The 14,380-nt window shown below is 38.0% G+C and overlaps 2 protein-coding genes across 2 annotated transcripts; both read right to left on the reverse strand.

The window, feature by feature from the left end:
- Positions 1-2,747: 2,747 nt before the first annotated feature.
- On the reverse strand, positions 2,748-4,428 carry LOC101310889 (probable disease resistance protein At5g66900-like). The gene is made up of 4 exons (XM_004296797.1): positions 3,634-4,428; positions 3,362-3,446; positions 3,162-3,245; positions 2,748-2,807 (listed from the first exon to the last, which is right to left on the reverse strand). The coding sequence occupies exons 1-2, from the start codon at positions 4,169-4,171 to the stop codon at positions 3,421-3,423; spliced, it is 564 nt and encodes a 187-aa protein (XP_004296845.1). The 5' UTR covers positions 4,172-4,428; the 3' UTR covers positions 2,748-2,807; positions 3,162-3,245; positions 3,362-3,420.
- On the reverse strand, positions 4,258-5,632 carry LOC101292995 (putative disease resistance protein RGA3-like). The gene is made up of 2 exons (XM_004298082.1): positions 4,370-5,632; positions 4,258-4,305 (listed from the first exon to the last, which is right to left on the reverse strand). The coding sequence occupies exons 1-2, from the start codon at positions 5,630-5,632 to the stop codon at positions 4,258-4,260; spliced, it is 1,311 nt and encodes a 436-aa protein (XP_004298130.1).
- Positions 5,633-14,380: the final 8,748 nt, after the last annotated feature.

A 14,380-nucleotide genomic window follows, 5' to 3' on the forward strand; every position in this document is an offset into this window, starting at 1 on the left:
TAATACCAAAACTTATGGAAATCTATCAGATGTGACGGTTATGGATAATTTGATTTACAAAATGTATTTGAGAGTCATTGTAATATAACATCGTTCATACAAAAGTTCCTTAATTTGACTGCTGATGTAGAGAAGAATACTGCACTTAGAATATATATTAAGGGGTCTCAGTGCTAGAAAATGCTGATCAATGGCAGTTGTGATGTGGTTATTAATCATGGAAACATGGTCTGGATCTATATATGGCAAGCAAAGATACTTTGGGATTTCGTGTTTGACAACATTTTAATGGTGAATGCCTCAAATACCATACTAACGGAGTAATGGATCAAGCAGATTATTTCAGTTAAAGGTTTAGGACTATGGTTCCCTACTTTAACAAGGTACAAATATCTAGTTCTAATATTTTTGTAATCTATTGCCGATACTTATACCGACGGTTTGTTGTTTGTGCTTGTTGTTAGCCATCTCTATTCTCTAGTGAAGCTAAACGAAGAACATGAGTCGATGTCTGCTCCGAAGTTCCCTGGGGAACTTGGACGTGCAGCTTCATTGTAATGAGCAGCAGCCTCCATGCTTTGGAAGTTCTAAATTGACTTCATAGCCGGAGGTAGGAGCTTGATGATTAGTCATACCATCAAATGTTATCCAGAAAACCGGACCTTCCATCTATCAACAACTCAATTACAGAATGGGGTTCCAGTATTGATAGACCTGTGGACCTGAAATAAGACTTAACTAAGGCGAGGCTGATCTTTTTGATGGGTGAAAATAATTAAAGTATGAGTAATAAAGTAACAACAAGTAATCAATATACCAAGAGTCCCACATCAAGTGAGAGCAAGATACTGAGATAAATATGATATAAATGTAGAAAAAATTCAACTATAGAACGTATAAACATTGTTTTGAGAAGTACGTGGACAAACAGAACTCAATCTTGAGAAGTGGTATGTGGACAAACACAGAACTCAAAATTTCGGATTAAAAAACCACAGAAGAAACTGGGAAAAAAGGGAAGAGGATTAAACTGGCCTCTCTTTGCTTCATGTTGAACTTGTTATACCGCTATCTAGACTATTCACACATTCAGACAATGAATCTATGATCGAATAAATATGGTTTAATTACACTACATGATGGTTTAGCTGTATAAACTATAAAGTATGCAACTAGATGGAGAGTGATTCAAACATATTGTCCCATAAAGGCATCGAAATGAAGATCCTTTAGTATGTAAGTTGCAAGGCATGGCATGCATGGGCAGACGTCTCACCATGTGTGAATTTGAAGCTCCTTTGATATCAGATCCAAAAAAAGAGAGCCTCTAGATAAGTTCTCCGAGCTGAAGTGGAGCATATTGGCCACCTGTTCAGTCCTGATCGGTTGTTTCTGCTTGGACAGAAAGAAGTATACACGAGCACAATGAGCCTGTTTCCGAGCTTTAGCAAAAGTGACTCAAACAACGATGGCATCCGTACGTACTCCCAACTCTGGTGGAACATCTCAGCTTGGCTGGCAGTCCCTGGCACTGAAGGGACCAACACCATCTCAGACTAATATTTGAATGTTCAGATCAACACTGGCTTCATCTTGATTGTTTTCTTTTTTCCATCTCAAATTATGATTAACATCCAAAGTTGCTTTAGAGAAACCAATTAAATCCCCAATATTGACAATAATAGGAGAAAGTCTTGGCTCGCTGAAGAAGGATAGGAAGAGTTGGTATGCATATTCTCGGATATATTTACAAAGACTGCAACACTAAAGAGAGGGTACCATATACCTGCATTGTGAAAGCGATTAAGAAATGTCAATGATCAGCACCTTCCAAACGAGTAATGATTTGGAAGACGATCTGGAGGCACAAGCTGAAAGCTTCTTTTGGTTACAGGAAACCTGTGGATGAGCCAACGAGTCATTAAGTCATGGATTTGCTCAATTTTTTTTCTTTTTCTTTCACATATAACATATGAATAACCAATAATTTGAAAAGCTTAATTACCTTGCTTTGGTGCGGAACTGCATGAAGTTGAGGATTGCTTAGTTAATAACGGAATGCATGTAACTGACCCGCCGCAGGGACACGCCTTCTTCTGTGTGTGACAATGAACTAATCAATGCAAGAGAAAGAAGAAAAAGAAAAGTAAACTTTTATCTAATTGATGCCTCAAGGACAAGTGACAGGTTCATATGCCTCGGAAAACTGAGGATGGCAACTTTGTTACTTGGATATCTTATGGAAGAGAAATAACTTATAACGTACAGAGCTGTAAAAGCTCTTTCGAAATCCACCTTTGAATTCTTTTAGCTCCGAGAATGCTTTTGTCAGCACAAAATGACTGCTTATGATTACATGACAGCCATAATGAAAAGTACATGCAACAGAGCATCTGGCCACGTCCAATCCTATATTGTTTTTTACAATCTCGTCATTTTTGTGAAGTTTAACAAACAAATGGAGGATTGCAGAGCGCCAACTCTTGAATCCGAAGACAAATAAGCGAAAGATAGATACCTGCTTCACCAATTAGCTTGAATCCTATTATGCATCCGACATCACACACTGTTGCTAGGTAGATGTCCAATAACTTGATGGCTACCAATAAATTGCTTTTAGTACAAGAGAGACGAAAATGACGAAAAACCAAATCTTGCTGCAAAGGGTCAGGATAAGAAGATTTGATTTAAATATTCAGTTCTATCACAACGAGAGCAACACAGAAGAGGGGCTAGAAGAGTTCACCTGTACACTGCAATCTGTTGAGAGATTTTCCATGCAACAGATTCCACGGTAACAACGATTTCTATAAGAAAAACAGAGTTGGCCACACAATGTTACACCACTAATGACGATCATAATCTATTGCTTTCAAGTAATAATGATGAATACCAAAAACTTCACCAACTTGTAGGAAGTCTGTATCTTCTTGATTTCTTATAATCTCAATCCCCAATTACACCGACTTAAACTATTCTATAGCTTCACCCAGTAATAAATTTTTTGTATTGATGTTCAATCCGTGCTTGATACTAATGTTTTTACACAATCCAGTCAGATGAAGTGTCCGCAAACATGGATGTAGCAGTGTTGACATACGTCTCCATAGAAAAAATGAATAAATAATAACCAAAGAGAAATAATGGATCAGCAGACGTACCAGGACTCTAATTGCACAACAAGTAACTTCTCAAATTTAGTAAGAACCTCGAGAAATTGTTTGCCAAACACAAATTAGATACCCCTGCAGAAACAATGTACCATTTTTTCATTAACTTTGCTTGTAACATGGACAGAGCAGAGGAAAGGAAAGGGTTTAATTCATTGAAAGGCTGGTGGTAGCATGCTGGGAGAACATACCTTGATTGCCTCAATGTGAGCACTTTCAGCAATTAGGAATTACTTGTACTCTGCGTTGGTCAATTCTTGATAGTTTTATCATCAACTGATAGAAAACAAGTTTGGTCAGTGCTATACCATTGGATTTGCATCTAAGAGTGGTTCAACATCAATAACTGATTAGATGAACATTTCTGTTCAAGCTAATAGACAAAAAACAAATTATCTAAAATTAGAAGAGAAAAGAATAATTTAATAGCAATTGATCTAGAATATGAAAAAGGAAGTCTTACTCGTGATGAATGGAAGATGACGAATCTTAGGCCACTCAGGGCCAGTCTCCTCCGTGCATCTTTCTTCTAGAAGGGGACAGAAGGAGATCTTTATCTCTTTCAATTTGGTGAGGCGTTGCATTGCTTCCACAGAAGGCAGATACTTTAGACTCTCGCAACCCCAAACAGACAGGTCCTCGAGAGACGCAAGGTTTCCCAACCACTCTGGAATTGCATCCACTCCGTTAAAGGATTCTATCTCCAAATGTCTTAAAGAAGGCAAGTGTTGAGTTTGTTCAGGGAGAGACTTGAGCTTATTCCACCCTTCCAGTTCTAATGTTTCAAGTTGTGGTATTGCCTGAAAAGCTGGGAATGCATCGAGCTCCTCGCAGAAACCACCAATTCTCAATTCCTTCAAATGGGTGAGGCTGCAGGGCTGTGACGATGCTGCTAACCCCTTTGGCAGACTTGTTAATTTATAACACCGCATAATCACCAAACTGCGGAGGGATGTGAGCTTGTCTGAACTTGGAATACTCTCTAGATTTTCGCAACACATAATCGTCAATGTTTGAAGCGAGACAAGGTTTTGAAGAAAGGCACTAAATTCTGGCCCAATTTGGGAACTTTCGCAATATAGGATTTTCAATTCACGGAGTGATGTGAAGCCTCCTCGTGAAATTGGAAGAGCGTCTACATTACTTACACACAAGTATTTGAGGGATGCACTCAGACTTCCGATTAAAACGGATGGTACCTTGGGGCAAGCTGCTATTTTCAAACTCCGAAGAGAGGTACAGTATTCTAGTCCACCCGGTAGGCTTGATAGTTCCGGACACTGGTCTATGTCCAATTTACGAAGAGATGGCAGGCCTTGTGAGAATGGAATGGAAGTTATTTTATAGCACATTGACAAAGACAACCTTTCCAGGGATGTGAGACCACCGTGTGTAGCATCTGGGATGTACTCTAGATTCTCACAAGCATACAACGTCATCTCTTTAAGAGAAGGAGTGAGTATCCCATCAGGTAAATATCTGAGATTGTCACAAATATATAGCCGCAAATATGAAAGAGATGCACAGCAGTAAGCAAATCCTTGTGATTGGGGAGAAATACAAGTTAACTCTCGACACTGCACTATGTTTAAATGTGCAAGATTCTTGTTGCTTTCTAACATTCCTTCCGGCAGACAAGTAAGTCTCCCCACTTTAAATAAGTTGAGATCAGTGAGAGTGGTGAGTTTATTGCTTAGAATACTTGCTATTGGCATGCCTCCGCTATCCATGCATTGTATATCTAACTTCTTGAGGGATGGGAAATGACTAGGAGCACTTGTCAGTCTGTTACATTTAATCAAGGTCAGCTCCTCAAGGCAAGGAAACACCCAATTTGCTCTCTCAATTGGCGCTTCCATCCATTCAATCAGGTTCGGGGACTCCTCAATATGCAATTTTTTCAGAGCTGGGAACAAAGGCCGCGCCTGCTCAATTGTTCCATTTCCCCAATTGACATGGTCATCACCATAGAACTCAGATCCTATACGAGTTAGGTTCTCCATTCCACTTATCTTAAGACAACTAAGATTGGGCAAATGACCGAGTGTTGGGAGTGCTTCACATTTGTTGCAGCCCAAAAATTCAATCTCTTTCAAATTGTGGGCTAGCAATAACCATGATGGATGTTTACCACCCATGAATCCCTGAATCTGTAGATATTCCAAAGTAGAATGTGGCCGGAGGCCTTCTAGTACATCAACATCATTCGCGACATTGTGGCTTGGCCTAATAAGCTTCCAACCAAGGATTAACTTGCGTATATGTTTCTTCTCCGATAAGTTTGCTTTCAGGGCTTTTTCTCCATCTACCACATTTTCCAGTCCATATATAGACAAGGTGTCATGCAACTGGTTCAAACAACCCAATTCCTCAATTCCAGGACCTGTCTCGTTACCCACCTTGAGAAAGGGTAATGACCGGAGATTGGTCAGCTGTCCCAATATCCCACCAGGAACTTTCATATATCTACCAAAATAAATGTGCCGCAGGTTGATCAAATTTGCAACTTCCGTTGGAAATTCTTCAAGCTGATAAGGAATTTTCAAGGTTTGCAGATTATAAAGCTGACCAATTGATTTGGGAAATGTTTTGATTCTTGTTTTCAAAACATTTAAATACCTCAAGTGTTTCAACTTCCCAATTGATATTGGCAACTCTACAATGTCTGCTTTGTATAAATTTAACACACGTAGCAATTTAAAGTTAAGTAAGTTGCTCTCAAGGGCTTCTCCGTGTGAAAAAAGTGAGCGTAAGTTCCTTGATTTTGATACATGTTCTGCGAGATCATGCACAAGATCATGCATCTTACATTTGGTAACATTACCACCATAATCCTTTGTAACGTCTTGAAAAAAAGACTTAGCCAAGAGGATATTGAAATATTCATTACCTCTCTGCTCCATCTCTAGGATTTTCTCAGAACAAGGGTGAAGCCATCCCTGAGCCATCCAAAGTTGGATCAAGTCATTCTTTTCAAAATCAAAATCTTTGGGGAACATCGAACAATATGCAAAACATTGTTTTAATGAAGGAGGCTTCAATTCATCAAAACTCAGCTTCAAAATCGAAACTATTCTCTTTTCTCCTTCTGAATCCCAGGTTTTACTTTTTAAAATTGATCGCCAATTATCAATTGTATTGGAGCGCATCACACCTCCCAAAACCTATTATCAATTGGTTACATGTTAGATTCATATTAGATAGCAGCGTCAATATAGTAATAGCTATTTATCATACACTGTATGACAATTAACTTTTCTAACAATAAAAATGATGCTATTTATTTTCTTTCTTTTGAACAATGATAAACATATTGGTTAAACATAACCAGAAAGCTGGCAAAAGGCCAAGGCCAATGACAGCAGGCCAAGGCCCTGAAATTTTGTTCATGAAAAGTGGAGAAGGTTTGGACTACGTTCAATCCCTAGCTGCTAGAGAGAAAACACGATAGAGAGATATTTCCTAAACTTTTATATACATAAAAGTTTTTGTCCTTTGTCAAAACATACTATTTATTTCTTAATGAAAACTTACTTTATCTAATTACATAAAAATAAACAACTTGTCCACCTTCTTGTTCTTGTTCTTGTTCTTGTTCTTTGCTTTTTGTTTCAATAAAAAGCTGTTTCTTAAAAAAAAAATAAATAAATAAACAACTTGTAAACACTTTTTAAGGACAACAAAACACTACATAGGGTGATTTTTTAAAGAAATTTTGAAATCGATCTCATATTTTGGTTGAGTCTTCTATTTTTGTGATTTCTTCTTTCAGTTTTGAAATGTAGAAAGTTATATAAAAAAATGAAATTACGAGATACCGAGTCCAAAAGGTAATAAAAAAAAAAAAAAAAAAACAACCTACGGGTTTACAAACTCAAATCTCAGTCCACCTCAAGAACCCCTGCCGCCCTCGAGATACGTCCTCGAAAACAGCCTCCTTCACACATTTACTTGTGGATTCCATCTTAGGAGCTAATTTTTGAATTTTTTCAGGATATTTCCTAAATGTTGTTTATTTTCGTTTCGTTTACTTTTGGCAAGTTACCTTTCAATTATAGCGTTTCAGAACCTCTCTGAGTGAGGTACATAAGCTTGATTATGTGAGTCAATGATCATCAGCAAAGAAAGTTTTCAGGTCATAAAGGTGGAGTACATACCTCTATATATGTTGGTACTGGAAACCGGACTCTAATTTTCTTCTCTTCTTTTCTGCAGGTTGTCGTTGCTTTCATTTTGTTTATGGGACTTGGAAGGTATATTTGTTTCTTCGTTTACTTAAGAACATGTACATTAGGAAAACACACAAATAGTGAGTTTGATTTTAGTTTCGTGTACATTTGGTAATTGATCGCTCTATATAATTTTCTTGTCATCTTCTTAGGTTGTCGGTGCTTTCATTTTGTGTTGGGACTTTTAGAGGGGGTATATTTGTTTCTTCTTTTGTTTAACACACATTAGGACAACACAGACAAAGTAAGTTTGCATCCTTTATTAGTTAGTCCACCGAACTCTTAGTCCAAAATCATTGAGCTTGTCACCTTATTATCAGTTTTGAATATCTTATCTTCCTGTTTGTTGCTGTGGGGGCTAAACCTTTTCATCATTTATGTGGTTTATTAGATGAAAAGCTTTGTGATTACTTAAAATGACATAGAATGCTAGCATATTATGTATCTTACGTCCAGTGAGTCTGAATTAGAAGTTATGCGTCTTGAAATTGGCTTTCTAACAAATGAAGAGGATATGAAACTAAACAGAAAGATCAAACTAAAGTAATAAGGTTAACAATGATATATATGATTACGTACGTACCTTTGCCACTAGTGGTACACCTCCACATCTTTTAGCGATCTCTCTACCAATAGTCTCCTGCTCTTTAGATATAGGAGGACTCCCAACTGGAATGGCTTTATCCTTCATTATGAGCCAGCATTCATCATCTGATAATTTTCCCAAATCACATCTAGGAAGAGTTTCCATGACTTGTGCAACTCCGCCACTACGGGTAGTGACAATGATGCTGCTTCCTTGAGTATCGTTAAATGTTGACAAACAACTTCGTAACTCCTTCCATTTTTCTGGATCTTCGCTCCAAACATCATCTAGTACGAGAAGGTATCTTTTTCCTTTTACCTCTTCTCGAATGAATTTACATATCACGTCCTTGCTTTGAATTGATGCTTTCTCTGGTTTCAGAGATTCCAGGATCCCTCTTAAGATCGTCTTGACTTCAAAAGGGTCGATACACAAACCCAAATTTTTAGAGGGAAGTTTTTATCGATCTCAGAGTCGTGATATATTGATTTAGCTGAAGTTGTCTTGCCAAGACCTGGCATTCCCACGATAGCCAAAACTGGAAGATAATTTTCTTCATTATAGTGTGACTTGAGTAAGGTTTTGACTATACCTGACACGACCTCCTCTCTTCCAATGATGAGGTTCTCATCGCTATCAAAGCTGGAGATTGTCTCCCTGTCTAGTACTTCAACATCTTGTGAGGTTGCATCTGCTAATGTCCTAGCAACTAACCCAATAGGGCCAGCTGCCTCATTGAATAGTTTCACTAAACATGTGTTGATTTTCTTGATTTTATGTGCCATTTGTGAGCGAAAGACAATGGGATTGGAGTGGGAGAAGAAATTTTTCACCTTTTTCTTCATCTGGTCTCGGAGTTCTACTTTGCGCCGGAGAACTTCATACACAATTTCGTCTAGTACATCATCTGCTTCAATAGCTATGTCTTCAAGATCCTTCACCCACATTTCCACAGCCTCCCCTCTAACTTGTGAATGGTCGACATCTCGTAACATAGCTTGAATCTTGAGGAACGAGTCACGAAGCTGTGCTAGATCTCCCTTGAAACCCAACACGAGACTGAATTCTTGAGCAGCAAGGGAAGTCACCTTGGTCAGTATTCCCTCGGCAGCAAAAGTGAGCAGAAATTCTGCCATTTCTTCAGAACTCAAAGGCAACCAAAAGAGTGTTTTAGAAAGAAGTCAAAGAACGAGATGTAGATTTGAGGTGTATCACTCCTCAAGTTTAGTTGTGTATTTATAAAATTAATTAGCAGAGGTGGAGCAGCATGTATGGAAATGGGCTAGAGCCTAGAGGCAAATGATTCATCCATACTATATTAATTAAAGTTTATTGGTTGAAGTTTCTACAAAAAAAAAAAAAAAAAACTAACGTTTATTGGTTGATGATATAAATAACTGGAATTTGCTAGAGTCTTTGTAGGACTGGAAAATTGCTTGTTTTACAACAATTTTGTATATTGACGATGGCCTGGAAGTTGTAACTTGAAACATGGAAATGTACATGTTTAGATCTTCTTTCATGGATTTCCAAAAAAAAANAAAAAAACATTATCTTCTCAGGTCTACTGGTGTTCCCTCTTGTTTTTTAATCTCTCGCATGCAGTTAGTCACGCATGGCGTACGTCTTTGGCAAATACAATGGAATACTGAAACTAAATTGTCCAAAAGGTGAAACTAGAAAGCCAATTTACAAAAGAAAAGGAAAGCTAATTCAAGAGGCGTTGATTTGGTCCGCGTACAGATGTGCACAGCAGTGACAGCATACCCAGCAGCGGCAAACCACCAACAATACCAACCACAACCTCAGCGTTGGTGCAGTACCGTAATTTGGAAATGAGTTTTTTGATGAAGTGATCAGCCTTTATAGAGTACATAAAGCAGTAATGTTGAGAACACAATCAATACAATGTTGATCGTTCTTGTCAGGTTCTTAACTAAATTTCTGGAGCTTGTGGGAGATGATCAATATACAATAAAGCAGCAACGGTTGATAGAAGATATTTTGTGTTTTTCGAAACCAGGGTTCAACAAGCCTGCTCATTTGTTCAATTAATATATACCCAGTATTGAAAATCAGGAGAATCAAACTGACAAAAATAAAAAGGTATATATATTCATGCCACAATTAATATGAGTGTTTTAGAAAGAACAAGATGTAGATATGAGGTGTATCTCTTCTCTAGTTTAGTTGTGAATTTATAGCTAGGCAGAGCTGGAGCAGCTTGGGAAGAGGCTAGAGTACGTTAAACACGGCTGACTGTAATGCATTAGGTAGAGGTAAAAAATTCATCCATGCGTTAGGTATAGATTCTTTTACTTTTTGGTAATATTATTAGTTTTCATTACTTCCATTATTGATGTTTTGGTATCATCTGGCCGGCGGGCAAATATAAAAAGACTTGTATCATATACTGTTGGTACAAAAATTGTTGGCTATCCTTTTATGATCAAAACACAAGGATACATGCTACATGTTGTAACCTGGTAGCAAGGACCGCTCAAGTGAAGTATGAAGAACCTGACAGATCTCATGTGTATCAGGTAGTTCATGCATGTGCATCACATTCACTAAAGATGGCAGCCGTGCTTGCCATCCCGATTAGACGGATATCCCTGCTGTATCTGATCTATTTACTGGGTTTGACCATGTGCATATTCAAATGTGTTTGCTTCAGTTTTTAAGTGTTTGAATTTCAAATACCTTTTAGCAAACATTAGTCTATTCATGTTTGAGCTCCAAGTTAGTCTAGGGTGGTGTGGCAAACCAACCCGTGACCACATAACTTGAGCCTTTGGGAACTAGCTGGGATTTGTGATACACAAACCAAGTTAGCAGCTGCCCATGTGATGCACCACCTAAGCTATCAGCTGTCCTAAGTGTTCTCTTAGGTAAAGTGGTTTTGTAGAGCCTTTATGCTTGACTAAATCTGATCTAGTTTTCCCAAAACCATTTGTCTTATCCTTTTGGCTTTAGTCTTTCCTAAGAAAGTCTATTCTCAGCTTTTGTCTTGTGAGTGGAGGGATCCCTAGGGTCCTATTTGTCCTAGTATTTCAGACAAGCAGCTAGAGTCCAAAAGAACCTTGCTGATGTGGCAAACGTGCTTGCTTCCTCCTAGCTGTGCACTTTGCCTATAAATAGAGAGCAAGACCTCTCTCTTTGGTTGTTGAAAATAGTCTTGTTTGTTTTCTTCCATTGAGTCTAGCATTTGCTAACTGCTCATATATCTCTAAGTCTTCCCTGTGATTGTCAATCTTAGAGCTGAGCACCAAAACCTTTACAACTTATATCATTGTGCATTTGCATACCTTGAGATTTGTCTAGGTGATGCAACAACCCCGACGAAGCTGTCTTTGAGAAGCTAAAGGTGTTAGTTGAATTCTGCATAGAAGCTTAGATTCGTGCTATGTGTAAAACACTTGAGTGACAAGAGAGCAAGTTCAGTTGAGTGCTGGTAGTTAGACTAGGCAGGATAGCTAGGTGTTGTGCCATCCTCTGAGTTGTGAGTCTTGTAAGAAGTGTCTTTACAATAGTGGAATAGTTTGTCTCTCAAGAGTTAGAGGCACGTAGTTTTTCTCCCTGGTTGTAGGGTTTATGCGTATAAAAAACGTACTGGTGTTATATCTTTTACTTTCAGTACTTGCTTTTTTATTTACACAACTTAGTCTCACAGCAAACAGGATAGTACAATCTTTGCTTTCCTTGTGTGCGGGATAGAGCAAAAAGTTGTCAGGGTCTATTCACCCCCCCTCTAGGACCTTCATATACTCGTCATTTTCAGGTTTCCTCTGTCAACTCTCACATGCAGTCAGTCATGCTTGTCTTCTTTGACAAATATAATAGAATTCTAAAATTTTTTTTTTTTTTCAGCCATTAGCTTTACTATGTGGTCAATTTGGAAATGTAGGTGTGATGGGATTTACAAGAATTACATACCTTGTCCAAGCATCACTCTGCAACAAAGCTTGATACTAACAGGGGATTTTCTGGGCTGCAAATGTGAAGCCTGCCGAGATTGAAGGGGATTGATCTCGCAATTGAAATCCAGTTAAAGAAAGTGAAATAGAGTCAGACTCTTTGACATGCATTGATATAATCCTAGCTAGTTGTAGAAATTGGAGTATTTATCCTCAATCAGTGAAATCAGAAGAAGAAGAAGTACCGGGTTTGAAGAAATTTCATGGGATTGGTTCCCTCGCAAAGTGAATCAGGCAGCCGATGCAGCAGCCACCACCTTCCATGATTTGTGTCTTTCAGAAACGATGGCTTACCTTGCGCGCCCTCCAGTTTGATCGGTGGACTTGGTTCACTCGGAGTGTTCATTTCTCCTAATCCCGTTTTTGTTCAAGTTGTTATGCCTTTGGGCTTGCTGGGCTGGACCCTTAATGAGAATTTATCCATTCCCAAAATAAGAAAATATGGCCCACGGTGAAACTAGATATCTAATTTACCTAAGAAAAAGAGACAATACCAACCAAAACCTAAAATTAATCTCAGAGCAATGCAATTTTGGAAAAGAGATTCTGATGAAGTGAGTCTTTTTAGTAGGGCTGGGCATTTAACCGAATGTGTGCAAAAAACCGACCGAACCGAACCAAAAAATGGATCGGATAACCGAATCAAAATATTTGGGTCAAAACAAGTAGTGAACTGAACCGAACCGGTTTAAATCGGATTGGATCTGGTTCAAGCTCTTCAACAAACTGAAAATAACCGAACCGACCCGAATTATATAATGTGTAAATATATATAATTTATATACGTGGAATGCTATTATTATTAGTTGATTTCATCTCTACTTATAGTGTGCTCTCCATATAAAAGACAATTTTTCATTCAACTCATTTATTAGAAAAATCTGTTAGTGTAGAAAAGATTGGGAGTGCATTGGATTGCTTGTTGTACTTTGAGTTTATATTTTTCCTTAAAAAAAAACATGTTACTCAAGTCAAAAACTTGGAGTTCAACTTTACAATGAGATAGGAGATGGGCCAAACGTTTTTCAAATATATATGGACCAAAACCGAAATCGACCCGAACTGATCCGAAAATTCGGATGAGCCGAATATTTAGGTCAAAGGTTTTAAAATCCGGATTTGGTTGGAAAAACCCTTAAACCGAATAATTCAGATTGGTTTTGGTTTCATCCTAAAATCGACCCGAACCGAAGATGGCTACCCCTACTTTTTAGTACATAAATCAATAATGTCAAAAATAAGATTCATCGTTCTTGTCAGGTTCATAACTAATGTATTCTCAAAAAATAAATAAATTCATAACTAATTTTCTAGAGCTAGCCTGTGGAAGATGAGAACTATATACATAAAGCAGAAAAGGTTGATAGAAGCTATTTTGTGTTTTACAAAACCAGGGTTCAACAAGTCTGCAGCTCATTTGTTCAATATTGAAAATCAGGACAATTAAACTGAAAAAATAGAAAGGTAAACCCAATGCCACAATAATCACAACAAAGGGAAGTGGAAGCAAATTAAGATAATTAATCTCAGCAAGCAAGGCCGGGACACCAACCCGTCCAACCGAACTACTGATAATGTGAATATATTAATGGTTGTGATTTGTTATTTGTAGATTGAAGCTCAAATTTCTAATATACAACACCAGTGATTATGAGTGATTGGTTCTTTCTTAGACGCGCGACTTGAGGTGATATGTGATATAAAGTCCCAAACAGCAACTATCTGAGTCAAGCTCCGTCATATTCCTACTTAAAGTTTCAAGTCTGAAGACATTGATAAGTGTCACAATATATCTTTCCCTTAACTTGCAACCTTGTTGCTGCTAGGCTTTTAGTTTCTTCGATATCAAAATACTACAGGTCCTGATGTTACTTAAATCGTATACTCCCACCGTACTTGGTGGTGAATTAGTTGATTTTGCGTGTGCAAATTTCGAACATATATAGTATACTTCCTAACGTTTTGCAGCCATTTTAGTCTTGCCGGAATATTATAGGAAAAAAAAAAAAAACCACAAAATAAAAGTATCAAAGTTATGGTTAATCCATAGTCCAGAAGGAGACAGAACAAACCAAGCCATTATGATATTGGCTTCTCCCAAACAGGTCATGCATGACTAGGCACTACCAGGACAAGCACTTTAGCCGACGAAAGATTTTCGTCGATCTGTCAGCTTAATTCGTCGGCTAAGATTTTAGCCGACGACCTTTCGTCGGCTAAAATTTCTTCGGGAAAAGGTCGTCTGTGGTGACTTTAGCCGACGACACATGTAGAAGTCGTCGGCTATAGTCCAGAGTTTAGCCGACGAAGAAAATGTCGTCGGCTATAATCCAGACTTTAGACGACGAAAAAATGTCGTCGGTTATAGTCCAAACTTTAGCCAACGAAAAAAATTTAAGGTATTCGTCGGCTATAGTC

Source organism: Fragaria vesca, linkage group LG4 (genome assembly GCF_000184155.1).
Source record: "Fragaria vesca subsp. vesca linkage group LG4, FraVesHawaii_1.0, whole genome shotgun sequence".
In the NCBI taxonomy this organism is placed as follows: domain Eukaryota; kingdom Viridiplantae; phylum Streptophyta; class Magnoliopsida; order Rosales; family Rosaceae; genus Fragaria; species Fragaria vesca.